At 53.4% G+C, this 24,944-nt stretch overlaps 12 protein-coding genes across 12 annotated transcripts; 7 read left to right on the forward strand and 5 right to left on the reverse strand.

The window, feature by feature from the left end:
• Positions 1-28: 28 nt before the first annotated feature.
• Positions 29-2,598, reverse strand: QC763_100700 (uncharacterized protein; the record flags this gene model as incomplete). The annotated part of the gene is made up of 4 exons (XM_062906616.1): positions 29-1,556; positions 1,609-1,692; positions 1,748-2,001; positions 2,062-2,598. The coding sequence occupies 4 exons, from the start codon at positions 2,596-2,598 to the stop codon at positions 449-451; spliced, it is 1,983 nt and encodes a 660-aa protein (XP_062769419.1). The 3' UTR covers positions 29-448.
• A 678-nt stretch (positions 2,599-3,276) lies between these two features.
• Positions 3,277-3,845, reverse strand: QC763_0000370 (uncharacterized protein; the record flags this gene model as incomplete). Its single annotated transcript, XM_062905022.1, has 3 exons — positions 3,277-3,528; positions 3,593-3,624; positions 3,743-3,845. 3 exons carry the CDS (start codon positions 3,843-3,845, stop codon positions 3,277-3,279), a joined length of 387 nt encoding a protein of 128 aa, XP_062769420.1.
• QC763_0000380 (uncharacterized protein) lies at positions 3,409-5,493 on the forward strand (the record flags this gene model as incomplete). The annotated part of the gene is made up of 3 exons (XM_062905023.1): positions 3,409-4,761; positions 4,856-5,053; positions 5,129-5,493. The coding sequence occupies exons 1-3, from the start codon at positions 4,653-4,655 to the stop codon at positions 5,491-5,493; spliced, it is 672 nt and encodes a 223-aa protein (XP_062769421.1). The 5' UTR covers positions 3,409-4,652.
• MCA1_1 (Ca(2+)-dependent cysteine protease) lies at positions 4,797-6,488 on the reverse strand (the record flags this gene model as incomplete). The annotated part of the gene is made up of 3 exons (XM_062905024.1): positions 5,552-6,488; positions 4,881-5,489; positions 4,797-4,822 (listed from the first exon to the last, which is right to left on the reverse strand). Exons 1-3 carry the CDS (start codon positions 6,264-6,266, stop codon positions 4,797-4,799), a joined length of 1,350 nt encoding a protein of 449 aa, XP_062769422.1. The 5' UTR covers positions 6,267-6,488.
• Positions 6,489-7,066: 578 nt separating this feature from the next.
• Positions 7,067-8,490, forward strand: QC763_100680 (uncharacterized protein; the record flags this gene model as incomplete). The annotated part of the gene is made up of 4 exons (XM_062906615.1): positions 7,067-7,169; positions 7,224-7,478; positions 7,529-7,855; positions 7,909-8,490. The coding sequence occupies 4 exons, from the start codon at positions 7,067-7,069 to the stop codon at positions 8,295-8,297; spliced, it is 1,074 nt and encodes a 357-aa protein (XP_062769423.1). The 3' UTR covers positions 8,298-8,490.
• A 235-nt stretch (positions 8,491-8,725) lies between these two features.
• Positions 8,726-9,708, forward strand: QC763_100670 (uncharacterized protein). The gene is made up of 2 exons (XM_062906613.1): positions 8,726-9,282; positions 9,342-9,708. Exons 1-2 carry the CDS (start codon positions 8,970-8,972, stop codon positions 9,575-9,577), a joined length of 549 nt encoding a protein of 182 aa, XP_062769424.1. The 5' UTR covers positions 8,726-8,969; the 3' UTR covers positions 9,578-9,708.
• SMG1 (Serine/threonine-protein kinase smg1) lies at positions 8,745-10,570 on the reverse strand. Its single transcript, XM_062906614.1, has 4 exons — positions 10,227-10,570; positions 10,094-10,165; positions 9,964-10,038; positions 8,745-9,892 (listed from the first exon to the last, which is right to left on the reverse strand). Exons 1-4 carry the CDS (start codon positions 10,254-10,256, stop codon positions 9,812-9,814), a joined length of 258 nt encoding a protein of 85 aa, XP_062769425.1. The 5' UTR covers positions 10,257-10,570; the 3' UTR covers positions 8,745-9,811.
• A 164-nt stretch (positions 10,571-10,734) lies between these two features.
• Positions 10,735-12,818, forward strand: QC763_100660 (uncharacterized protein). The gene is made up of 2 exons (XM_062906612.1): positions 10,735-10,890; positions 10,996-12,818. Exons 1-2 carry the CDS (start codon positions 10,779-10,781, stop codon positions 12,450-12,452), a joined length of 1,569 nt encoding a protein of 522 aa, XP_062769426.1. The 5' UTR covers positions 10,735-10,778; the 3' UTR covers positions 12,453-12,818.
• On the reverse strand, positions 12,495-14,383 carry QC763_100650 (uncharacterized protein). The gene is made up of 3 exons (XM_062906611.1): positions 13,970-14,383; positions 13,516-13,911; positions 12,495-13,458 (listed from the first exon to the last, which is right to left on the reverse strand). Exons 1-3 carry the CDS (start codon positions 14,129-14,131, stop codon positions 12,820-12,822), a joined length of 1,197 nt encoding a protein of 398 aa, XP_062769427.1. The 5' UTR covers positions 14,132-14,383; the 3' UTR covers positions 12,495-12,819.
• Positions 14,371-16,599, forward strand: QC763_100640 (uncharacterized protein). Its single transcript, XM_062906610.1, has 3 exons — positions 14,371-15,109; positions 15,172-15,313; positions 15,365-16,599. Exons 1-3 carry the CDS (start codon positions 14,734-14,736, stop codon positions 16,062-16,064), a joined length of 1,218 nt encoding a protein of 405 aa, XP_062769428.1. The 5' UTR covers positions 14,371-14,733; the 3' UTR covers positions 16,065-16,599.
• Positions 16,600-17,711: 1,112 nt separating this feature from the next.
• Positions 17,712-19,868, forward strand: QC763_100630 (uncharacterized protein; the record flags this gene model as incomplete). The annotated part of the gene is made up of 4 exons (XM_062906609.1): positions 17,712-18,322; positions 18,374-18,614; positions 18,679-18,747; positions 18,808-19,868. The coding sequence occupies exons 1-4, from the start codon at positions 17,858-17,860 to the stop codon at positions 19,866-19,868; spliced, it is 1,836 nt and encodes a 611-aa protein (XP_062769429.1). The 5' UTR covers positions 17,712-17,857.
• A 1,453-nt stretch (positions 19,869-21,321) lies between these two features.
• On the forward strand, positions 21,322-24,036 carry QC763_100620 (uncharacterized protein; the record flags this gene model as incomplete). The annotated part of the gene is made up of 1 exon (XM_062906608.1): positions 21,322-24,036. The coding sequence occupies one exon, from the start codon at positions 21,322-21,324 to the stop codon at positions 24,034-24,036; it is 2,715 nt and encodes a 904-aa protein (XP_062769430.1).
• Between the last annotated feature and the right edge of the window lie 908 nt (positions 24,037-24,944).

Below are 24,944 nucleotides of genomic sequence, written 5' to 3' on the forward strand. Positions count from 1 at the left end.
TTCAGCTAGTCCTCCATCACACCTCGGCCTGATGAGTGAAGCTCAAATCGGTTTCTTTGCCCACCCAACACGAACATTCTTTATCAACTTGAATTTCAAATGAATGCGCCGCCAGGGGCAGTTTTTTACTGTCGTCCGGTTTAACAGTTTGACCAAAAACGGCTTTTTTGCTACTTGCTACATCAGTAGTTCATACTAAGAATACAAGGTATTATACATTTTGCGCTATCGGGTATAACAAGCTATCCATCCACGACGATTTCCCCCCTCTTTTCATCGTCCATCCAACAAAAAGCCATCAAGGCTGCTCGCTCCCGGCTGCGTAAAATCATGGTTTGCTCCCCAAAAAGTCGTCAGACATTATCGAAAATAGAAAAACAAGAAAACACAATGTGTAGTACAGACTGGTGCCAGCGTCCTCCTAGTCATAAAAGCAAAACAGACATCATCACCCCTTGCTGAAAAACCACCACAAACTCGAACTGGAACTCTTCTTGGACTTGAGCGTCCCGTCCGTATCAGAAGTGTTGTTGGACGACGAGGTCCCCGACGCCGACGACGACTCCGAGTTCCTCCGCTCCCGGACATATTTGGGCCACGTGTTTGTCAGGACCAGCTCCTTGATGCTCTTCTCGGCCGCGTCAAACACCGACGCGTTGAACAGCTCGGGGATGTCACCCTGATAGACATCCTGGAATGTGTTCATCATGCTGTTGGTAGAGACCGACAAGGCGATCCCCTCTTCCTCTCCCTTGTCGTCGGAACTGGGGACGATCGCGATACCAGGAACGGCAGGCATCTTGTCCGTCTCGATGTGGACAGAGATCATGATGCCTGACTCGGATCCCCTCGATTCTGGCATCCGCCAGTCGTGCACGCCGGCAGACATGAAGGGGGTAACAGGATCGACGTTGGCGCGGCTGTCGCCGAGCAGGTCGCGGATAGCACGGTCAAACAGACCACCCAGCTGCCGGGATTGCTCAAAGGCCAGGTTGAGGGGGAATTCGGCATCCTGAGGCGAGACAAACTCGTAGTAAATCTTGAGAGCCTTGGTGTATGCCTGTCGGACCACGTCGTCTGGGGCTTCAAAACGGTTGCTGGTGAAAGCAGGGTGCAGCGACGCCTTCCACTCTGAGACAGCAGTCAAGAAAGCAATATTCTCGCCAGAAAAGTCGCGGCGAGCAGAGAACTGCCGGAGAGGCTCAGGGTTCTTGGAGAGAACATGAACCAGGGCATCCATGGTCAAGATGCGGTCATCAGGAATCGAGTTGATGGCCAAGTCACCGCCACCGCTCTCCATCACGGACGATTGCTTCCACGGGTCGCCAAAGTTGAGAGATGACTCGCGACCGACCTTGGTTGACGTGGGGGACAGAGGGGTGCCGGGAACAGTAGAGTCGGCGGTGGACACGCTCTTATCGGAGCCGAACTTGCCCTTGGTCTCCCACTTCTTGATGATGTTCCAGGTCTCCTTGGCCAAAGCCTCATCCTTGTGAACCTGATAGCAGGGAACAAACACAGTAAAGATTTCCATAATGAAGATGGAAACAGCAATCCTGCAACTCTTGTCAGTAACAAGTCGCCGATGGTCAAGGGCTTGAGGCATACCATTGGGGTGGAATAAAGTACATGTTGACGGGCGCCATCTCGGGAACATAGAGGGCAACAAGCCACATGGGCGCTGCGTGAAGTCTGTGGCCATGTTAGCAGTAACCCTGGGAAGTGCTCCGTATCAAGAATTCCATACCCTGCAAGACAGCAGGCGATGGTCTGCAGTTGCCAGCCGTGGGTATCACGGATCTCGCGTGATCGCCAGAGAATAATAGGGGCAAACACCCAAGCCCACAGAAACTGCCAAAATAGAGACGGCCACCACTCCCAACCACGACCCTGCTTCATGGCAATCTCGCCCGGTGTAGACCCATACACCTCTGTGCCGGGAATGCCAAAATCGGAGTGGAACTTGCGGGAGATGAGGAAGATGATCATGACGACCAAGAACTAGCACATGGTTAGCCTCACGTCCCCAACTCGGGAATGAAGGAAAGGTAAAATATTTACCTGGCACGACATGCCCACTGTGACCAAGGTTGCCATTTTCGTCTGGTATTCCATAGCCTTGATCTTTTGCCATCTCGATAGCGTCTTGGGCTGCTGCTTCCTCTCGTCAAAGCGGCTGCTCATCTGGCTGGGTGGTCGGGCGAATCTGCTCTGCGCTTTGGCAACATGGAGGAACTGGCTGTTGCCGGCTTGGAAGAGAGCGATGCCAAAGGGATACCAGATGCTCATGATCCAAAACTGGGCCATCTCGGGGGCAAGAGGTCCAATGGCATACCCGATCTGAACCGTGATCCAGTAGAGATGAAGCAGAATGAGGCCGGCAAATGTGAGGGGGAGACCACGGATTCGAACGGTTGGTGATTTGCGCTTGGTGTAGAGATATCCCATCCCGCAGGCTAAAAGGGCGGTCCAGACGGCGCCGAAGACGATCCACCAGATGCCGACGGCATTGAGGCGGACCTCTGGCTTGGTGTCTGGCGTGGTGCCAAACTCGGAGCCCAGCATGGTTGGTTTTGGGGATTCTCTGGGCAGAAGCATGGTGACGGGAAGGCCCTCGAGGGCGGCGAAAAGAACGTGATGGGGCCTTTTGAAGCAGAAGCAGATATGACGAGTTTGAGGTGCTCGGTTGGTCCCCGTTGGATTAGCGCTGTGAGAGAAAAATTCACCTGAGACCTCCCGACTGAGACGGGGATGGACTGAGAGAAGCGGCGGTTCCTTCTATATCACTCTTACAAAGAGGAGCATGGCCGCGACAATCTCGGCGATCGAAAACGTGACTGTGGTATCGAGCATCTCACAGATAATGGCAAGGTTGCATGTCGATCCCTTTTGCGCCATGTTACAGTTCCTGCCCGGCGCCCTTGGGCTGCATGTTTCTTGGGATGGTGCGCATGGGCCGTGACGAGGGCAAGGGGAGTCGCATGAGGAGGTCCCTCGTGGCCAATGATGGTTCCCATCTCCTGCACCACGACTTCCGAGCAGACTGCGTGCGTCCCGAAGGTGGTGATGGAGGCCACAGAGACAGGTTTCCGGGCCGAAAGTCTGGGGGCGGGGATGTTTTTACGTAGATCACCAGGTGCTTCTCCCCTGCGTCGTGCCTTTGTGAAATGCAAGACGAGCTGCCATGAGGTTTTTGGGCTGCTAGGCCGTGTCAGCTTCAGATTGTTGCACTTTCTGACATGATAGTAACACCGATTCCATACTGGCCATGACAGTTCATCCAACGGCCCCCTCATCCAATGCTAACACGGGATCATGCCTGCTCACGAGACAGCCTGCCGTTACAACGGCTTTGACAAGTCTCACGGAATCTGGATTTGAGTGCTGGTATCGACGAAGAGCGAATAAGCTTCTTTCCTTGCCTGCCGCGCTAGAGCTCGGCCAGATGCAGCCTGCGTCGATCTCCATATCGTGATTGCCGGGTCCGGCATCCAATGGATTTGCGCGGGATGTCACAGCATCGAGCATCTGTCAAGTTGTCAGTGAAACTGCAGGTATCATCATCCGCCCGTCGGGAGGCGGGCTGCCCTACATTTTGACTGAGGATCCAATTCAGGTTTCGTGCTTCAATAATTATGCATGCAAAGTGATTCTTTTTCTCGGCCGGAAAATGCTCTCATGGGTAGGAAAGAAAACAAAACACCAAACTGCGGCAACTTCCTTTCCCCCACCTGATACCTACCATGCACCCACATGAGGCCCTGTCCAATGATCGTCGGCCAGGGGGCTTCGGCGAACTCGGGCACTTCCCTTTTTCTTTTTCTTTTTGGCGACCTCTTCCGCATGGATAACAGCAATCCAAAAAAAAAAAAAATTCCGATCATCTTCCTGATCCGACTTCCAGCTCTCGGCTGGCGATTCTCTGGGATCATTATTACAATGACGTCTGGATGACTTGGGATCGAGATGCTCCTCTTCCCCTCTCGATTGTCGCTTCCTTGGCCTTTTCTTTCTTTTCTTTATGGGGAAGCAGCTTTGCCCCTCGGATCCAGCCCGGCGTGACGTACAGGTCTCGGAAGCGAGGCATGGTGTTTGTGCATATTGTGATAAGTGACAGGTCAATTTCATATCAGAAACTTGAGAGCTCACCGTGCAAGGTGAAAAGCAATGCCCCTACCAAAACCGGGCCTATTGCTCGGTCAATTGGCTGCCGACTCGTGAGATGGATGCAGGGGAGAAGAAACCTGCATCAACAAAACAATGGGAAGTGCCGGTGCCGCGTTTCCAAGAGAGTCAAACACGATGCGAATTCTCAATATTTGCTGCATTTGTTATCACCAAAAGCAACCGACGTCCCTTCATGATGATGCAAGCACAGCACGAACCGTTGGCCATCGCTCTCGTTAACTGTCGACTCTGTTGGCCCGAGGCGCCGAGGTTCAGGGGTTCATCTGCATCTTAGTCACTGTCCGAAGCGGTTCGGACAAGATCTTCACATTGATAATTGTAGGCAATTTCCCCCGTCCAGAAAGCTGTCAGAAAAATGACCACCACGTGCGCTTATTCTTCCCCGATGACTCGACTGGATAATCGAAGAACCGAACGTTGCGTTCTCGGCAGATTTTCTCAGGTATTCATCTGCAACCAGACACATGTGGCACTCAACCGAAACACGCGTGGGAGCTCGCGTGAGTGCTGGTTTCCAAAAGATTCTATTAAATCAGGCTAGGGGGACAGATATCGGCACATATGCGAGCCCACGTGAGTGAGGTAACTTCTCGATACTTGTTCGACGCTTACATGACAAACAGAAGGCTGGTATCTAAAGAATCGATCAGCATCAAGTCGTCTGCAGGATTACCAAGCGTCAAAAAACTTACCCAGAGGGTGACTGCACGAGAGCTGGGGCTTTTGCGAGTAGTCCCGCTCAAGGATATCGCGAATGTTGTTCAAAAGCTCGACATAGCTCTGCTGGGGGTTGGCCTTGAGAGCAGAGATGAAGGCATGGGACATGGCACCCGTAGCTTGAGAGTTGATAGTGGCATCGGCCGAGGTCTGATCGTCCTTACTACCGCTCCACATGATAACATCGGCGGGTGAGGTCTTGGTGCGCTTGGTGTGCTCATAGGCGTCGTTGCCCTTGAAGGCACTCTTTGCGAGACCGAATATGCTGGTGGCCACGGACGCCATGTCGCCACGGGCATACGCACCCACCGCCGACAGCAAGCCCGCGCCGGCTTCCTTGGCCAGGTTGGGCTCCTTGAGAAGACCCTTGGTGTTGTAGACATAGGGAAGATCAAGTACAGAGCCAGAGTGGCACGAGTCGAAAATGGCCGTCAGCCGGACACCTTCGACCAGGGGCTTCACAACGTGGAAGTGGATCTCGTCGTCCACAATATGGCCGTTCTCCTTGAAGTCGACAGGGTAAATAACCTCATCGTGTCCATCCTCCTCGTCGCCATCATGGTCCTCGGTTTGACCGCCGTGGCCTAGTGTCACACACCATGTCAGCACCTGAATGTCATTGTCAAGCAAGCGAGACGCAACCCACCAGAGAAGTGCAGGAAGAGCGCATCGTTGGGCTGGGCATTCGCCACGAGCCAGCCCATGGCGTTGATGATGTTTTGCTTGGTCGGTTGCATCACGGGGTTGGTCTGGTCGTCGGTCAAGATGACCATATCCTCGCGCTTGTACCCATGGTTCTCGATCAAGTATTGAGAAAGGTTCTTAGTGTCGTTGATGCAGCCGCGCAATTCGCCTTCCTGGCCGAAATAGTTGATACCGATCAAGAGCGCACGCCTCTTTCCTGTGCAGTTGGAGTACTGGAAGGTATAGCCGGCGGGGGCTCCGTGGCCGAACTCTTGGTGGCCCGAAGGAGGAGGCGGGCCGGCCCGCGTCGACTGCCCACGGTGTCCGCCATATCCACCACCGGCAGTTGGGTAGCCGTAGGAATCGAGATGCGGCGGGGGAGGATGCTGAGGAGGTTGGTAGTATTGCTGCTGCTGAGGCGGCTGGTATCCGCCGTGCTGCTGCTGGTAGCCTCCTTGCTGATATCCTCCCTGCTGGTACCCGCCTTGCTGATATCCGCCGTGCTGAGGAGGAGGCTGGCCGTAGCCTTGCTGGTGGTGTTGAGGAGGCGGCTGGCCGTAACCTTGTTGAGGAGGGGGATACTGTCCATAACCCTGAGGAGGGGGACTTTGCTGATATCCGCCGCCGCCGCCGCCGCTGGGACCGTAACCTTGGCCGGGATAACCTCCGTACGACATGTTTTGTTCTTGGAGATACTTCAACGAGGGGAACGAACGGGAAAGGGACAGAGACAGTTAGGGCAGTTTCAAAGAGAGATATCGGGGAGAAAAGCAAGAGAGAAACTGTTTGGGAGTTTGCTTCGTGAATAATGGCAGTGGGTCAGCTCAGCTCAGGTGTGGCAGTAACGGGTCAGCGCAGTTGCGGGTTGCCTCACTGCCTGGCGCAATGACGAGGGGCATTCCTTCCATCAGGCACGGCTACTCGGATGCGATGGCGGGGCACTTATCGAAGAGCTTCTGCCCAGCATAGGTGGACCCCACCCCATGGGCCACGCAATGGGGCCCGATCGAGTGCCCCTAGCGAATCGGCACGCGCCTAGCCTTACAAGGCGCCGCGCCCATTGGGCTATCGCTACATGTGCATGATGTGGTCTCGTCTTCATCGTCAAACTCGCGGAAACAAAACGTCCATTGCTCCCCTTGGCTGCATGATGACCGACCCTCAGCTTTGTGCTTTGGTCGCAAACTGGCCTTTTGTATAGGAGCATGGAGAGCGATACCTTGATGCCACAAAGAGTGGGGATGGGGAAATGAGGGGTCCGCATGCCAACACCCATTGAGGGGCATATCGGAGGCAGCCCGGGGGTTTCATCAAACCCGTCACGTTCCGGCCATTGTAGCCTGCCTCCCCTGTCGTAGTGAGAAAGATAGAAGTCGCCGCTGTCGTTTCTGACCCCCGTCTTCTTTTTTTTTCTCATTTTTGGGACTTTAGAGGTCACCAGACTAGTAGTCCACCGGCCCAACCCGTATAGCCCATCATGTCCTTCTTCAAGAAGCTCGCAAAGGATCTCGAACAGGACTTCAAAAGCCTTGGACTGGGGTCCGACAAGAAGGAGGAGAAGCCTCCCACTCCCAGCGGCGGTCAGTTCTGAGCCAAGTAGTATGAGATGCCCAGCTGCTGACAACCTACGTCAGGAAACTATCCTCCCCCTCAAAATCAGGGATATGGCAGTCCCTCCCCCAACCCCCATTATCCACCTCCCCAGCACCAGCAGCATCAAAGCTACTCGAGCCCTCCTCCTCCTCAGCACGAACAGCAGAACCGTGACTTTGCCCCTCCCCAGAATGTAGGCCCACGCCCGCCGCCGCCCTACCAACCCCCTACGGACAAGCCGCCCATCCCCTCCGGCTGGGTTCCTCGCTGGGATGACCGTTACCAGCGCTGGTACTGTATGGAGTTCCTCGCCCCGCTATTGTGCCTTGTTTACAGTGACTAACAGCGGAAGCAGATGCCGAGGAGGCTACGGGCCGTACCCAATGGGAGGCGCCGGCTTATGACGCTGCAGGTCATGGCTCTGACGGCACTCGTGCCCATGGTTCGGGAGGCTATGGTGGACACCAGGCATATGCGTCCCCCGCTGGGTATGGCGGTGGTGGTTATGCGCCCCCCGCTGGGTATGGCGGCGGTGGCTACCAGCCTCAAGGATATGGTGCCCCCCCGTATGCCCAAGGCGAACACAAGGAGAAGAAGGGCAGCAACGCGATGGCCATCGCCGGTGGTGTCGCTGCCGGAGCCATTGGTGGTGCCTTGCTGGCTAATGCCCTCAGTCAGTATCCCCTTCCACGTAACAATCAAGGCGTCCGACTGACTTTGTTCTAGATGACTCCGACTCTGACTCTGATCATGGCGGCAACTCGAGTGGCTATGCTCCTGCTGCTGCTGCCGCCGCCGCTCCTGCTGCTGGCCCCACGTATGTGACCAACAATTACTACTATGGCGACGAGAGTCCAGCCCCCCCCCCGGCTGCTTATGATGAGCCCGCTGGATACGGCGATGTCCCACCTGGTCACATCCCTACCCATAACGCATACGGCGAGGAGATTGACAGCAGTGATCGCGAGTCGCTCAAGGAAGCGCGTGAAGCTTATGAGGAGGCTTTGGAAGATGCCGCTTCGAGCAGTGCCAGCAGTAGTGACCTGGAAGAGCTCGAGGAAGCGAGACAAGAGTACCAGGAGGAATATGAGGAGGCCTACTATGACGAGGACTAGATATCTGGTCGTCTAGTGTTTAGCGTCTGAGACTGCAAGCGTTGCGTAAATAGCATAAATCGAAGCGTTTGGTCATGACACTGCATCTAGGACCCATGTTAACTATGGTGCTGTGATGATGCGTGCCGCTTGTAGTACATGTACCCGGCCAGTGGTAGCAATAGACCATAAAGGCAAAAGGACTAGAGCACCAACACACACATAGCATGCTATGAGCACAGAATCTACTTCGGCGACTTGGAAAAGATACGGGAGCAGGTATTCCATGTCTACCCATTTTCAGCAGTGAGACGTCATAACATAAGCAGGCTATTTCACCATACTTGTACGTCCGGTTAAATCGTTAGGAGAATCATGTCTGTGTCGGTTTCAGATATTTGGATAATGAGACCCTGGTAAAATACTAGGTAAATAGTAGTGAGCAATGTCAGCAACCGGTGTGGCTCACCTTATCAAGACTCTTACATTGGCATTTTCGGAGCGAGACTGCCAGGCCGTGTTTGGTAGGTTGCAATCTGGATATCACACGGTTGCAGACATATATACACATCTCAGCCATCGACCTGGCTTCTGGACCAAACATTATCTTTCCCCTAGTCGTACTTTTCAGCCGGAAGTTTTTGGCATTCAGTGAGGTGAAATCAGGGCGGTCGCACACCACACAACGGAGCAATGGGAGTCCACGTCCACGAACATTGCCTCAAAATGGCCCGACGGGAAGACGGGACACCGTGGTGGTCAGCTTTTCCAGAGCCCAGTTCATCACCGGTCAAGATAACCTGGTCTGAGGTCGCCCGGCTTGTTCAAGACCGAGACCAGTCTCAACCCCGTGAGTTCCTGTTGGTCGACACCCGGCGAACAGACTGCATCGGAGGAACCATCCAGGGGTCCCTGAACATTCCGGCTCACAGTTTCTACTTGATGAGAGCGATGCTCTATGATTTGTGCAAACAGGCGGGTATCAAGAGGATAGTCTTCTATTGTGGTGAGTGTTGGCCTCTTTTTCACTGCATCCGCCTGTCCGAGGCTAACCGCGATGGTCAGGCTCCTCCAACGGCCGAGGACCAAGATGCGCCGCTTGGATGCAGGACTATATCAATTCTGTTTCTGACGGGTCTGGTTCCGACTACGAATCTGACTCGGGGTGCTCGGCGGAGATGACCACGCAGGTGATGGTGGGTGGAATCCGAGGATGGGTCAAGGCGTATGGCGGAGAGATGATGGAGGGGTACGACGAAAAGACCTGGGAGCACCCGAAGCCTGATGAGGAGACCCGTTGAGGAAGGACGCGTCGGTGATGGGGTATCTCGTTTTTTTCTCCTTTCCATTCGCCCTAAACCGTCCTTGCTTCCGATTCTCTTCTTTCTCAAATGATATAACGCCAGACCCCTCTGCCCAAAATACAATAGCCTATTCCCACAATTGTCCGATACCAAAAGTGATGCGATAACGAAATGATTACTGCCCGACGTCGCCGTGACTTTATTCGTGCAAAGGATCGAATCTGAGAGTGCTTAGCCGCGGTGTCCTCCCCTGTCGTCGCCGCCAATTCTCTCGAGCGCTTCAAGCATGACAACTGAGTTTCCGCGAATGACCTGTCAACCCGAATGACAGATTAGCCAACCCAACATGGATACGCCAAAAGTTCAGCGGGCCGGAGACATACCACCATGCCGAGCTTGACCTTCTCACCGCCATCCTTCTCCTCGACCGCATCGTCCATTACAATGTTTAAAAAGACCTATTTCGACGTCGTCAGAACGGTAAATCGTAACATGGGAAAACGGGGACCATACATCGTATCCGCGCAGGACGCCAATGACCTTGCGGCTGCCGTTGAGCTGGACGAAGAGACGCTTGTCAAGATACTTGTGTAGAACATGTTAGCGTACAGCCCTGAAAGAAACCATAGGGCATAAAAAGCCATACCTTCTTGAGTTCTGGTTGCGCGGGAGCCATCTTGACGTTTTGATGTGGTGTTGTGTTTTGCGCAACAAGCTGTTCTGCGATTGGCGATTGATGGGGTTGCTGCTGCTGCACGTCTTCAAAGTGGCTCCAGCTCTGTGGCTCAGGGCGCGTGGTGGTTCACGTCTCCAGCCAGAAATCTTGCCCAAAAGTAATGTCACGTGTAGGGCGATAAGATAAGATTTCATGGTCCAGGATCTGAACAACAGCATCCTGGCACAAAATGGCTTGCACATATAAACTATTCAAAGATAGAGAGTCATGAACAGTAACAGTAGCTATCGAGTGATGTCAAACTTCTCATCTGTCAAGCTTTATGCAAGAGAAACAAATGTCAATTTGGATTCCAAAGTATCCCCAATATTCTGACATCCGGTGTAAGTGTTAGCACTCCACACTTGTGACTGGCCAGACACCTCGTGCCCAGGTGGACCCGCCCACTGCCGTTGACATCTTGATCGCGGGTCGCAGCCAAAACCATCTTCGGCCATCATCAAACAACCCAAACTCGGCAACATGAGCACCTTCGCCTCCAAGCGCAAAGCGCGCGTTATCCAGACCTTTGACGACGATGTAAATGACTTGAGCCCATCAAAATCCAACGGGACGGACGAGCAGAAAGCATCTGGTAAGTACATGCCTGTCTATCGCGACATTCCCTCTGCCAAGCAGCTGAAAGCCTCTTTTGCTGATACCCAAAAGAAGAGCAAGCAAGCTGATGCGCTGCCGCCAGAACCAACTGCCCCCGCGCGCATCAAATTCCGATCGAAACCAGCCAAATCGTCGGCCCTGCGAAAAAGCGTCCATGTCGCCGACGAGGACAGCGGTACCGCTCGCGCGCTGTCAACGGCGACAACCACTGGAGATGACGAGGACGCCGACTCTGGTGCGCCAGTGGTGGTTCGGCCGGCCCTGGGTCGGGCTGGGTCAACAAAACAAAAGAAACGACCAACGGCAGCGTCACGGCTCTCTTTTGGGGGCGCCGAAGAGGCCGGGGCCGAGGAACCATCAGCAGGCGAGAATCCATTCACGCCCAAAAAGACACTGGGTCAGCGCGCGCTGGAAAACAATGCCCTCCGAAGATCCGCCTCACTCCAAAATCTTGCGGGTACTCTGCCCATGAGGTTTGGCGGCGGCGACGAAGACCGGCCAAAATACAGCAAGGAGTATCTTGAAGAGCTGCAATCCTCCACGCCGGCAACACCTGCAAACGTCCAGATTGTCGACGATGTCGATGCCATGGACCTTGACCCATCTGAGCTTGACGGTGCCCTCGTCGTTCAAGCCACTTCATCCACCGACCTGGTCTCGCAAGGCCCAGCAGTAGCGGCACACGTGCTGAGCGCAGCCGAAATCCGCGAGCGCAAAGACCGACGAGCCCGGTTAGCCCGTGAAGGCGTCGCGGCCGATTTCGTCTCCCTCGACTCCGGCTCCGACTCGGAATTTCCCCAGCAATCCTTCTCCCGGGTGGCCATCCCCTCCCAAAAGAAAAATAAGTCTGACACGCGATTAATAAGAGAAGACGAAGATCTCGGCGAAGGCTACGATGACTATGTTCAGGACGACCCTTTGGCTTTGGGCAAAAAGGCAGAGCGAGATGCTGCAAGACGGCACCGAGCAGAAATTGCAGAGCTGATCAACGCGGCCGAATCAGACGCCGAGTCGGACGACAGCGAGGCAGAGAGGCGAGCTGCCTACGAAGCCGCGCAGCGGAGAGCAGGAATGGACGGCTTGCACAAACCAGAGGAGGATGAGGAAAACATAGCTGGCGATGCGGTGCCGAGGATGAAATCGCTGCCCAAGCTGAACGAGGTTCTCAAGAGGATGAACGAGATTGTCCAGGGCTTGGAGCATGAGTTCAAGCAGAAGCAGGTCGTCGTTCAGAGTTTGGAAAAGGAAAGGGAGGAGATTGAGAAGCGTGAGAAGGAGGTGCAAGAAATCCTGAACCAGGCGGGGGCAAAATACCAGGCTGTTGCTGGGGCTGCAAACGGCGGCGGTGGTGGTGTATCCCCTGTTGTGCCAGGCGATGTCGCCAAATTGGTGCAGGAGAGCATCAGCGGCAGCGCAGTGGGACAGTCCCCATTACGTCTTCTCCCTCCAGGCCTGGCAGGAGACATGCCCATGGAACGAGGTCTCGAGAGCTTCGGGACACCCACCCGGAAACCACAGGATGATGAGATGATGGACTAGTACTACAGATACGCTTCCACTTCTGCATATTGAGAAACCAATAATGAAAGACACCGTCGTTGCTTTCTTCCAAAACAAAAACAATACAATAAACAAGTCCTAGGTACATACCAATGCCAACGCCATGTAAACTGCTTCTAAAAAGAAAAAGACCAGTATGATACACTTGAGCCCTCATCGCAGCCAACACTACCAATCCCAACAATACAGTCTCCGCCCTCGTGTCATGTACCCCGTAAAAACCGTGAATAACCGCGCCCAATTGCGCGTATGCAGCAAAAACCCAGTTCCAACACCAGTAAAACATACATCTTCCAACACCCTCCTCAACAACTCCCTAAGCATAAATCTCCCCTTCTTACATCCATTATTTGGACGCCCCCCTGCTCACACCAGCACCAATGACACCCGGCAGCTGTTCCTGACCGACGCTAAACAGCAGGCCAATGGCAAAAGTAACGGCACCAACAATGGTAATGGTGAAACCAGTGATCAACCAGAATGGCACGCTGACGTCCTTCTTCTGGCACATGTTGCCGCCCCAGTGGACAGTCTTCTTGCCCGAGGTGCCAGGTTCGTCGCCGCGGCGGACGACGGTGGCCATGCACTTGCAGGCAAAGCATGCCCTGGCATCAGACGAGGTGGCGTTGCCGGTGCCAAACTTATTGACACATGTCCCGTGGCCAGAGCAGTCATTGGTGGCCTCCTTACAGGCGTCCAAAGAAAGGAAGCAGGCAGGGATGGCCTTCTTCTGGATGTTGACCTTTGCGGAACGGGTCGGGGTGGAAGGAGCCGGCCAAACAACGGTGCTGTCGGTGATGACCCTTTCTCCAGAGTCACGACGGCGGTTGTTGGTGGGATTGCCGGCAAGGGTGGACCACGAGTTGATCTTGGAGGAACGGGTAAAATCGGGGAGAACTAGGAGGGTCACCTCGAGATCGGAAGCGGCCACCAGCTTGTTGATCTGAGGAAGAGAGGCGAGAAGGGCCGAGTAGGTGGAGGAAGCCTGTGGCCATTGATTAGTACATGTCCTAGCACGACGACCGCATTGATGAGACCCTACTTTTTGTAGGTCATAGTTAACCACCGAGGAAACACCACTCCAGCATTCCTCATTGGCAGGGTTGAGGGCGTGGGCGAGGTCGCAAGGCTGGGAAGGAGCGGATCCCAACTGCCGGAAAAGCGTCATGAGATTCTTGTTGGCGGCAGCCGAGGGGGCGTCTGAGACGCGGAACGCAGCAGGATGGCCTGCCTGTGAAAGGGCGTCCTTGAGATCATGGCTCTGCTGGTATGTAACGCCTTCGAGAATGACAACTAGTTGTGGGACATTGGTCTTGTCGGACTGCGAGAAGAGGGGCTCCGGGCCGGTGCCGAATCTCGCGATGTGGCTGACAGCGGTCTCGGTGTCGGTTGAGCTAGGGATGTCGCGCAGGTCACTGCCGTATGGTTGTCTCGATGCCTGGAACAGAGTTAGCATGGTCCAGGGAGAGAAGTAATGATGGGTATCAACCACGCACTCTCTGAAGCAATATGTGACGCGCGACCTCCTTGGGGATGCTTGGTGTTTCGCTCGAGCTCTGTTGGTTGGCCGTCAAAATGTAGACATCGGCAGTCTGCTGGCTCGCGGCCGCCGCAAGCCCAGACAGAGCCGCTGCTGTGAGGCCAGCGAGGAGCCTCATGGTAGTGAAACGGGTTGGATAGCGAGTTGGTGTCTTGATGGCAGCGAGTTGAATGCGTGTAGAGTGTTGGATGTTGTCGTTGTTTCTTGCTTGATTGACGTTGGAGCTGTTGTCGACCCCTGCCAGTTACGAATTGCTGGCGCAGCAGTTGGGAGGCGTATGGTCCGTGCGTCAGACGGGCCCCACTTTATGACATGCCGGGGCCGTGATGCGCGCTGCGAACTGCCACTGAGCCTGCCGCCAGACCTCTTCAAGTCTTTAACGTAGTACTCCGTACCCAGCCAGGTCTCGACGACATCGACGACACAGGAGCCGAAACCGGCCGAAATTCAGCATTTCACTAGCAGTCTACTCCCAAACTATCTCAGCTTCTAGATTTTACCAGTATTCAGCGGCCTCACGGTTTCAAGTCGCATTTACGGGCTGATTGCGTCGCGCAATCCTCAACTCGCAAGTCGGCAGAACACCAAAGAACAAGCGCAGCGCAACACTCCGAACGTCGCCGACCGACCGGCTGGCTACCTGGTAGTCTTGCTTGCGGCCTTTCGACTCTACCGTGTCTTTTCAGGCCGCCAGTGGGGCGTGCCACCATCCGCGGCATCATGTCGCGCCTCTTCAGGCCGTCTTCGGTGCTCCGGTTCCCCAAGGTCTTGACCAAAGTACCAACCGGCCAAGTGATCAAAATCGAAAGAGTACGGCTCAGGCACAGGAGGCGGCTCCGGCTTGTTACCTTTGCCATCAAGACAGTCCTTATCTACCAATTCTTTGAGATATGCGTGGCGGGCCCGCTTGTGAAGGTGCTGGAAAACCAGGAGTTGATGGAAAGCATGCCGGAAGAAGAAGAGGCTGTCGACATATTCATTCCGTTTCCCTTGACAACGGAGCGACACGAACCGCAGCCATACTCTGGGAAAGATCCGGAATGGAAGGAGTTTGTGCGGCTATCCAAAGACAAGGAGAGGTTGGACCAAATCAGGAGTAAGTGGCAAATCACGTTGCATCATTTACCGGCCCTCGTTTCCTGACTATTGTTTGCTTAGGGGACACTGTTCAAATGGTCTGTGATGCCGCTGAAAAGAACCCCGCCTTAACATGGAAGGTTGGGAAAGATATGAAAGTGAGGAGGTACTGGATGGATATTGATTTCCCATACAGGGCACCGCCTGTGTACACGCGCAAAGGGTATGGTACCTTGTCTCGAACCGCCAAGAGTTGACCACTGACTCTCAGCAGCCTGTTGATTACGGACGAAGTGATCGCCATTGCGGAGACAGAGGTTGAGTCGGCGACAGTGAAACTTCTGGAGCGCGTCCTATGGCCAAAGCCCATGGCGTTGTCGACCTGGGCGCTTGGAAAGGCACTCGTTGGCCGTCAGTTCTCTTCGGTTGCGCAATTCTTTGGGTTTGAAGGTGACAGTTCAACCCACCCTCCAGACCGTCCTGTCAGCGCAGGACCTTTGCCGCTCCCAACAAATCACAGCTCTGACGTTCAAAAGGCTTTGGAGCGTATCCGGGCACAAGCAACAAAACGGCCGGAAGACGTCAACGATCCTAGGTCGATCTCACCAACCCCCAACACACCACCTGGCCCATCCAGGGATAAGCCTATCAGCATTCCCAATAGACCGCCGGCCGAACACAATGGCAACCCAGAAAAGTTTGTCGGTCAAGAAAAGGTCCAGTCTCTGGTTGGCCTGAAGCCTTGGGAGGAGTTTATGAAGACGTACACCAAGGTGTGGAAGCCGATTCGACCTGATCCACCTCGCGGTTGCTTCGCCGTCTCAGGTCTTGTCGAGATCGAGACGTCAAGGGGGTACCTGGTGATTGACGTCTTGTCGTGGTACAATCCAAAGACGAGATCCCATGATCGCAAGTCCATGTGGATGTCGGTGAGAAGGATGCAGTATAAACAACAGGCGCCGATGCGTCCCTGATCAAGTCATGAATGCGGTTTGGTTGTTTGGCTTTCGGGGCGGCAGTGTAGGAAACACATATCAGAGTTGCATTGGAAGGGCGTTTATTGATTTTGCATTCTGAGAGAAGCGGTTGATAACGTCAGTGTGACTTTTGTTGGAAAGGGTGACAAACTGCATCTCTTTTTTCTCCAACATCATGATGCGTTGATCAGCGTGTATGAGATTGTCTGTTAGATGAAGCATTTGGTGGCATGGGCGGAAGGACTTACAAAATGGGAAGCGGAAATAGATACCAGAGGCGTTGATTTACATACAAGGAAATCGTTTCGTTTGACTGGAAGCCGTCGGGAGTGCCTGTGAGACTCCGGCTGGCCGTTCGGCGAGAGGGTGGGGCCGGCTTGGCACGAATATATTGACTTGCAAGACAAGCGGTGCTGGCTTGCTAGTTCAAGGACAAATATTTTCTGGCCCTTTAGCGGCCCACCTATGTTGGCAGAGAGGTAGAACCAAATTCAAGAATCAGTTACGGATCGATGACTGAATTAGGCTTTAACAGTGTCTCAAGAGGCTTCCAACATGCAGACACCTGCAATGATGCATGAACATGACCTGATCGACAATGCTATGCCGGCGGTAGGCGCACACAGGTGACATCATATTCTGATGATAGCCTCAAGGGTTTCTGGTTTATAAAACAGGCTATAACATTCAAACCGAACTCGAGCCCACCTAGTTGGCACCACCAACTTCGGACGATGAGAATATAAAACAGTTGGACACTGACTTCCTAGCTGGCTTCCAGATTACTCTATTACCCCATTGATGTATTTCAAGCACATGGAGTTCGGCCAAATTGGCGGGGGGAAGGGGGGACAGAATAAGCTTTGACTGGGGCCAGGCACATCTGCTTTGGCGTGGTCAGGCACCTGAGGTACTAGGTGCAGGCTGCAGGTGTTACTCCAGCCCGAGCGGCTCATCCGTCCGTTCGTGCTGTTTTATTTCACCCATACCGTACTAATTTCTTGTACTATGTATCAGCGAAGGCTGCTTCGCTGTTCAGGCCAGGTACGGCGTCAGTCAGAATCTGCTGAATCATCAGCGAGTCCACGATGCCCTCTCTTTCACTTTGGCTTGCGTACGCAAAAATCTGATTCACCAATCAAACAACTCTGGTGCAATACGTGCCATGACAACCAACCTCTAGCATGCAGTCACCGGGCAGACTGGTTCATCGCTCAAGACGACTTGGCGCATTCCAGCTATGGATCGACATCCACCCAGCTTCCCGAGGCTGGTGAACGGGGGCCAACTCGGTCAAGTCCGAGTGCACGTCTGTTAATCCATGCTTAGCTGCGCAGCAGGCCCTTCCGCTTCATTCTCGGCATCTGATGTACCCCTCGGGAGGTAGCCTCTAGACTGCCAGTGGCCCATCCCTCAAGGGTGACATTTTGGATCCAAGCTTGGTCGTTAGCGTCCATGTCGAATGATACGGCTGGTTTGAAGGATCCTCATGGAGCGAGTGCTTTCGGCCGTGAACTGTCGCACAGGAAACCTCTACGTTGACAGACAAAAAAGCACGGTTGTTGAGCCAGCCACCGTCTTCTCGTGCTCCCGCTTCATCTAGAAGCGTGTCCTATCCGTCAAGTTGAGCACTTCGACTGGGTACTGGATATCAAGCAAGGCAGACACACTTCTATTCGATTCAACCTACCAGCTCTCGAAAACTACTAATTTACTGTTCTCTACTTACCGAGTGCTGCACTTCATTACAGCATCAACAGGAGCAGGGGATCCCGAGAGGTATCTAGGATATGGAAGCTCCGCCCAGTCCCAAAAGACCCCCGAGTGCCATTCCTTCCGATTCCGATAGCCGAAAAGAGCTTGGGAGAGCGGTAAGTGCCGACACGTCGAAAGCCACCAGGTTACAAACCGAACAAGTCCCTACTTTACGAGCCTCGAACGAGTCCACGCGAAAAATTAAGACAAATACAAGAGTCACCATTCCGCCTGCCTATGGAGCCTCGCATAACTCACCAATTGGCAACACTCAAGAAAAGAAGAGCGTGGATTATTCAGCCAGTCAAGCCGTCGAAATTGCTCTGTCAGAGGCAGGTTGCGACGAGCCGGTCTCAGAGAAGACGGATTCACAGCAGGAGTTATACCACGCATTTTCGAGGCGGGAGAAGCGGCTTATGGTATGGATAGTATCATTTGCCGGGCTGTTCTCTCCACTTTCAAGCAATATTTACTTCCCTGCGCTGGGTGCCATATCTTCAGTGGGTTCTCTCCTTGAATATTCTTGTTCCGTTTCTGATCATGAAGTATAGCACGTACAAACCGAAATCGCCATGATATCGCTCACTGTGACTGTGTACATGGCAGTTCAGGGGGTGGCGCCTTCTTTTTGGGGACCTTTGAGCGACACGCGTGGACGCAGAATCACCTTTATCTGCACTTTTGGCGTGTACCTCATCGCAAACCTCGGGTTGGCATTCAGCAACGACTTTGCCTCATTGATGGCTTTTCGAGCAATCCAAGCTGCTGGCAGTGCCGCGACCATCTCCGTTGGTGTGTTTTGCCAAGACCCAGCCCCTTTTTTACCCCTGAATTCCACGCTAATAACCAGAAACAGGTGCTGGAGTGATTGGCGATATCACAACAGCAAAGGAACGCGGCGGATATATGGGTAGTTTTGGAGGAAGTGAGTCTTGCATCGCGGGTTTCTATCCTTGTCCTTTCTAACTTTGATCCTTGTGCATAGTTCGAATGCTCGGCCAGTCAATTGGGCCAGTGATTGGCGGCATTATCACCGAGTTCTTTGGATTTCACGCCATCTTTTGGTTTCTTGTCGTCCTTGGTTTCATAAGTCTCGTGATTATTGTGCTCTTCCTCCCGGAAACCCTTCGTCACATTGCTGGAAATGGCACTATCCCACTGCGCGGCATCCATCGTCCAGTTGTCACTCGCCATATCAGCAAACACTGGAAGCGTCCAGATGCAGTATCCAGTGAGGAGGGCAACATCACGAATTTGACGCCCAAGTTTACTCTGGGCTCGATATTATCGCCACTGCGGTTCCTTTTTGAAAAGGACGTGTTTGTCACGCTATTGTTTGGGGCTTTTGTGTACACGATTTGGAGTGTGGTGACTTCGTCGACAACCGCCCTGTTTCAGCCTCGGTATCGACTCTCCAATTTGAAAGTGGGCCTCATATTCTTACCGAACGGCGCGGCTTGTGTCAGCGGATCATACTTTGCTGGCAAGATTCTTGATCGCGATTATCGGCACGTCGAGTCAGCGTACCGTGCTTCCAACGGGATCCCGCTCGAGACTCCTCTCAACAGAAAGCATTTGTCGGACCTTCCACTTTCCCGTGCTCGACTTCGGTCCTTCTGGTATCTCATCGTCTTGTTCGTGTTTGCCGTTGCGGGGTATGGCTACTCGCTTTCTTCCCCGTTGCTAGCCTCGAGACCGGGTATAGCCCTACCATTGGTTTTGCAGTTCGTCATTGCAATCACAGCAACGGCCATCTTTACCCAAAACAGTGCACTGATGGTGGACTTGTATCCCGGGGCCAGCGCCAGCGCCACCGCTGTCAACAATCTCGTTCGGTGCTCGTTGGGCGCTGTGGGAGTGGCAGGGGTGCAGTTTATCATTGACAAGATTGGGGTCGAGGCCGCGTTTCTGATCTTTGCTATCGTAACAATTGCTCTCACGCCTTTGATGTGTCTACAGTGGAATCATGGCGAGGTCTGGAGAGCTGAGAGGATAGCGAGGCTTGCCCGGCGGGAGCAGAAACAAGTAACCGGGGCGCAGGTGTGAGGGATGACTGTGATTTTGTGCCTCGAGGGTTGTGGGAAGCGTGGGTTGGGACAAAAGTTTTAGGCTGTCACGTTTTCGGGGTTTGCATGTTCTTTTCTCTTTCTTCCTTTCTTCCGGAAGGCCGTGTGGTTTATGATAAGTACAGTTTTTGCCGGCTGCTACATGTAGAGATGGGATAGAATAAGACTTCGTAAGACGAACTGGCCACACGAACATGACACACATATTATTCCAAATTTGACGCCACAATCATGCATATAGTCTGTTCAAGATACTCGATCACTGAGGTCTTGAATACCCACAGAGATCGTAGTGATTTATGCATAGTGTTGTTGGCTATTGAGGAAATGTAAATGCCTGCAAAGTTCATCAAGAGCATTATAAATTTGCTGAAATAGGTAGATACCTACCTAGGGCAGAGTTGTCAAGCACCGTTATACGATAACTGCAAGATCTATACATGATCGTAATCCCGTGTTCTGCATTAAAAAGGATCAAGTGCATCTCGAAATAACCACAAACATATTGAATCCGAATTTGGACCTGATTGAGTAACACAATGCCCTTCTGATCCAGCATTTGGTCCGAACATCCTGTAGAGAGCGTTCCATGCCGGTAATGACAAAGAGCTCAGACACACCGTAGGCCGTTACTGTCTAACCACAGAACCCGACACAGCCTTCTGCCCCGTACACATCACCACGTCCGCCAGAAAACCAGCATTCGACGCAACAGGCATGTTAGGAGTTGATTTGTGAAACCTCGATAGAAAGGTCATCAAACCCTCTTTGATTACATTCCGCCTTTAAGCGTTGTGATGACAAAGAGTGTTTAGGTCCGTCTGTAGTTGGACTCGACTCCCGCATCCAGTGAGCCAACAAAGCGACGGTCCATTCTTTGATAATCACCTCACCTACCACCAACAATGAAGCACCGACTCTGCAGACCAAAACGGAAACCTTGTGTTTTTTTTTGCTAGTGACAACACCCGGTGGTGGTGAATAGGTTTACACGAGTGCATATTGGAGCATGGTGTCCTCACTCTGAACCAGTACGAGTGAAGGCAGTGGAAAACACTGTCAGAATGGGAGAATTGGAGGAATCCACTCGGTTCTTTCAAAATATAAAGTCAATTCACCCAGTAGCTACCTTTGAAACAATGGGGGAGCAACCAGATATGAGGAGTGGTGTCAGGGACGCTCTTCTGTCCCGCTCTTTTGGCCACTTCTGCTCGAGAACAATAAGCTCTGTTCTTCTTTCTCTTTATCTCAAGTGAAGACAAGAAGATGCCGAGTCCTATAACATTGGTTGGGACCGTTTTGAGGTCATGGATTGCAAGGGGTCTATCTCGACACCTTTCCTCGACTGCTGCCACCGTTCCAGCAGCAGAAGATGGTCCAGTGTGGCCTCAAGGAATAAGACAACATAACATTGACTAAAGCCAACCACCAAGATGTCCACTCCTCGACGACCAACTGCGAGGACACGGGACACACTTGTGATCAACCCTCCTGTGCCTCCCCCCCCTGAGCTTGTCCAGGATGAGCCGTACGTCCCATCAAGGCTTAGATCAAACAAGGTACTGAGGGGGCTTTTCAACGCCTTCATCTTGGCCCTCTGTGGCTATGGTGTTCACCAGTTTGCGACCTTGTACTCGGAATACGACTACTGGCTATACTGGTTCATTGTACTGGCAACCTGGCGCTACGTCCGTTTCATTCTCAACTGCATTGGTTGGGTTCTGTATAAGCCAGCCCCCGTTCCCAAGAACCCCACGTACACCCCCAACCGACATGTCACGGTCATCCTGCCCACCATCGACCCTACAGGCGTTGACTTTCAGGAATGCATCAGCACCTGCGCCCAAAACGAGCCTGCTCAGATCATTGTCATCACGGCCGGTGACGAGCTGCTTGTCAAGACAGAGAAGGCAGTCGAGAAGTACATCAAGCTTTATCCCAAGACCAATTTCATCGTGGACCGTGCCCTGATTGCCAGCAAGAGAGCTCAAGTTGCTGTGGCGGTGCCGCTGGTCTCAACCGCCATCACCGTCATGCTCGACGACCACGTCTTCTGGAAGAAGGATTTCCTCAAGGCGCTCCTAGCGCCGTTTGAGGATCCAGAGATTGGCTTGGTGGGAACAAACAAGAGAGTCCGCCGGTTGCCGAACCTGTCGGTTTGGCGGCGTTTCTGGAACATGCTGGGGGCGACCTATCTTTACCGCCACAACTTCGAGGTCAGATCGGCCAACTACTGGGACGGGGGCGCCTTTGTCATTTCTGCGCGTACCTGTGCTCTGCGCACCCGTATCGTCCAGGACCCCGAGTACCTGGCCGGCTACGTCGACGAGCGATTCTTCTTTGGGCTCTGTGGGCCTCTCAACCCGGACGATGACAACTACAACACCAGATTTGCCGTGCGCAAGGGCTGGCGCATCAAGTTCCAATACACCGACGACGCCGAAATTGAGACAACTGTTGGCGTGGCCGATCCCGTCCACAAGAAGTTCCTGGGGCAGTGCACGCGCTGGGCCCGCACCACCTGGAGGTCAAACCCTTGCTCTCTCTTCACTGATGGCAGCGTTTGGGCATTTCAGCCCTACTGCGTCTATGCCGTCTACCTCACCTCCTTCACAAACTTTGCTTTGTTTACCGATGCCGCCCTCGTTGCCCTCTACAACTGGAGCAAGCAAGCCACCAGTCAAGGCATATGGGCCTTGGTTATTTGGATACTTTTTGTCAAGTTTGTCAAGGTCTTTGAGTACTACAAGCGTCACCCCAATGACTGGTGGACTTTCCCATTCTATGTCGCTTTTGCCTATTACCACAGCCTCATCAAGCTCTGGGCGCTGTGGACGTTTTGGGACCACGCCTGGACTGGGCGCAACCTCGGAGCCATCAAAACCCAGGCCAACCCAGCCGGGACAGAAGCGGGAGCCACAGCTGGACCGGCGGCAGTGGCCGCGCGACTGCAGCGTAGCATGTCCGTCAGTAGTATGACTAGCAGTCTTGCGCAAGAGAAGGAAGGTCTGCGCAGCGGCACCGCTTGGATATCAAACCTGGGAAGTACGGCCCGGCTTCACAAGAGCCAAACGATCTTTGGTGGGAGCCAGGTCGGTCTGCTTGACAATCTCAAGATTGTAGGCAGTCACATGGAGAAGTCCCGTGATGCCCAAGTTAGGATTCTTGGTCAACAAGATATTGTCTTCAATGAGGTGCAAAGACTGATTGCGGAGGCCGACTCCATCGAGAAGCAATATGAAACGATGAACGACAACGAGACGAGAAATCAGGAAGCCTTGATCCGTCTTCGCGGCCAGATGCTCCGATTGGAGCAGAGGCACGGAGAGCTCATCCGTATCGCCGGCCTGACCGCCACGTCGCCCGCACTCACTCCAGCAGCTGCCAAAACCTTCAAGGTGGCAAGTCGGCACCACACAGGGGGTGGCAGAGCCTCACCACCTACAGAAAATCCTGAAAGCATCGAGAGACCATTCTTTTTAAATGGGGTGAGGGGAGTGCGCTTCAGTAGGTCTACTGTCGGCGGGACCAGTGACGACGGCTTTGGTCCTGGCAGGACAGGTGCTGACGGCTCCGGGAGTAACGAGTCCACTCCACGTCCGATCGTTCCCGACAATTTCAAGGACAGCTTCCCACCGGATACTAAGAAGAGTACTGGGGACACCGACTCACTTATCGCGAATTTGAACATTCCCACTATTGGTACACAACACTTTGTGCCTCCCTCTGCGAAAAAGGGAGGACAGCCCGCCGCCGCCAAGGGCTTTTTCCCCCCAACTCAGGCCGAAAAGCCGATCGAAGAATTCTCCCCCGTCCCGCAGCCAAGAAACTCAACTTCAGGTTTCACCCCGAAGTCAGACCTCGAAAGCACCACCCCCGGAGAAGATCCCGCCGCCACGGATAGCAAGAAGAGCTCGGGTTCGGACTCGACCCGCTCGCCGGCACAGACGCCGACCCGCCCGCCAGGCGGTAGAAGAGTTTCCAAAGAGAAGAACAAAAGTGTCAGTACCCCTCCAAAACAAGAAGAAGCCGCTCCCCCTAACAAGCCCAGAACACCTGAGAGCAACCCGTTGTTGAAAGAGGAGCTCGAGCAGCAGAACCATGAGGATTCTATGAGAAGGTTTTATAAGATGCTTGGCGAGAGCTAGGGGAGATATGGTTGGGCTGGGAATCGAAAGGATAGGGAATCGGATGGGTTGGGAATCGGATGGGTTGGGAATCGGACGGGGTGGGAATTGGCTGGGTTGGGAATCGGATGCGTATATGGATATGGGAATGGGACAAGGAAAAGGAATGGCAAAATAAAAGAAAATGGAAAAGGAAAGATGGCAAAGCCCCACTGCGGCAAAGAAGGGAAAGGGGGTCGCTTCTTGGGATTCAGGGTTTTACACGGCTAAACTTGGCGTTGGGGTGGGTTTGGCACGAGCTCAATATTCTTTGGGCTTTATCAGCGTAGCATTTCAATTGAAAGGGTTAGCGCAAGACGTGCTCACTGGATGCATTTACAGCGACGTCACGAGCAGCCAATAACAAAGACTGAAAGGAGTTGGTTGCTATGAAATGCCATTCTCCACATTCGCCACGGGATCCACAAAAGGGGTCGATAGGGGTGTAAACAATACCATTTCCCTTCGAGTAGCGGACACGTCCACAAAACAAAACATTTTATACAAAATAGTCATTGAGAAAGATGTTGACCTTAATAAGGCGTGAAGAAGTCGGGCAACAGGCAGACCAACAAAATCACTCTCCAAGCGGTAACACCCAAGTCTTATTTACCTCGTGCTTTTGTATGGCCCCCAAAGTCAGACAAGCCTGCTCTGCGAAATTTGTCCTTTTGGCTGTCTGCATGCACGACAGAGAAAGATCCATTATAGGAAGGAGGACACACTTATGCTGGGTTTGAAAGGGGCGTATACGGGTTGGTCATCTGGGCTTGGGGGCGGCAATGTACATTTATAGGGCTGGAAACAGAACCAAAGAAGCTCCTTAGGTACTCTGGGCGTCCTAGATTGTAGGTGGTTTGCTCGGATGGTTTGGGGCCAATTGCATCGAC

The sequence above is a fragment of the Podospora pseudopauciseta genome, chromosome 1 (genome assembly GCF_035222475.1).
Source record: "Podospora pseudopauciseta strain CBS 411.78 chromosome 1, whole genome shotgun sequence".
Classification (NCBI taxonomy): Eukaryota; Fungi; Ascomycota; class Sordariomycetes; order Sordariales; family Podosporaceae; genus Podospora; species Podospora pseudopauciseta.

Coding starts and splice junctions, on each gene's coding strand:
- QC763_100650 (XM_062906611.1), bottom strand. CDS start 14,131: ATGAGGCTCCTCGCTGGCCTCACAGCAGCGGCTCTGTCTGGGCTTGCG. Junction 13,912..13,969: donor GTCACATATTGCTTCAGAGA/GTGCGTGGTTGA, acceptor ACTCTGTTCCAG/GCATCGAGACAACCATACGG. Junction 13,459..13,515: donor TTAACTATGACCTACAAAAA/GTAGGGTCTCAT, acceptor CAATGGCCACAG/GCTTCCTCCACCTACTCGGC.
- SMG1 (XM_062906614.1), bottom strand. CDS start 10,256: ATGGCTCCCGCGCAACCAGAACTCAAGAAG. Junction 10,166..10,226: donor CGCAACCAGAACTCAAGAAG/GTATGGCTTTTT, acceptor GTTCTACACAAG/TATCTTGACAAGCGTCTCTT. Junction 10,039..10,093: donor GCGTCCTGCGCGGATACGAT/GTATGGTCCCCG, acceptor ACGTCGAAATAG/GTCTTTTTAAACATTGTAAT.
- QC763_100640 (XM_062906610.1), top strand. CDS start 14,734: ATGTCGCGCCTCTTCAGGCCGTCTTCGGTGCTCCGGTTCCCCAAGGTC. Junction 15,110..15,171: donor GAGGTTGGACCAAATCAGGA/GTAAGTGGCAAA, acceptor TTGTTTGCTTAG/GGGACACTGTTCAAATGGTC. Junction 15,314..15,364: donor CCTGTGTACACGCGCAAAGG/GTATGGTACCTT, acceptor GACTCTCAGCAG/CCTGTTGATTACGGACGAAG.
- QC763_100670 (XM_062906613.1), top strand. CDS start 8,970: ATGGGAGTCCACGTCCACGAACATTGCCTCAAAATGGCCCGACGGGAA. Junction 9,283..9,341: donor GAGGATAGTCTTCTATTGTG/GTGAGTGTTGGC, acceptor CGCGATGGTCAG/GCTCCTCCAACGGCCGAGGA.
- QC763_100660 (XM_062906612.1), top strand. CDS start 10,779: ATGAGCACCTTCGCCTCCAAGCGCAAAGCGCGCGTTATCCAGACCTTT. Junction 10,891..10,995: donor GGACGAGCAGAAAGCATCTG/GTAAGTACATGC, acceptor CGCTGCCGCCAG/AACCAACTGCCCCCGCGCGC.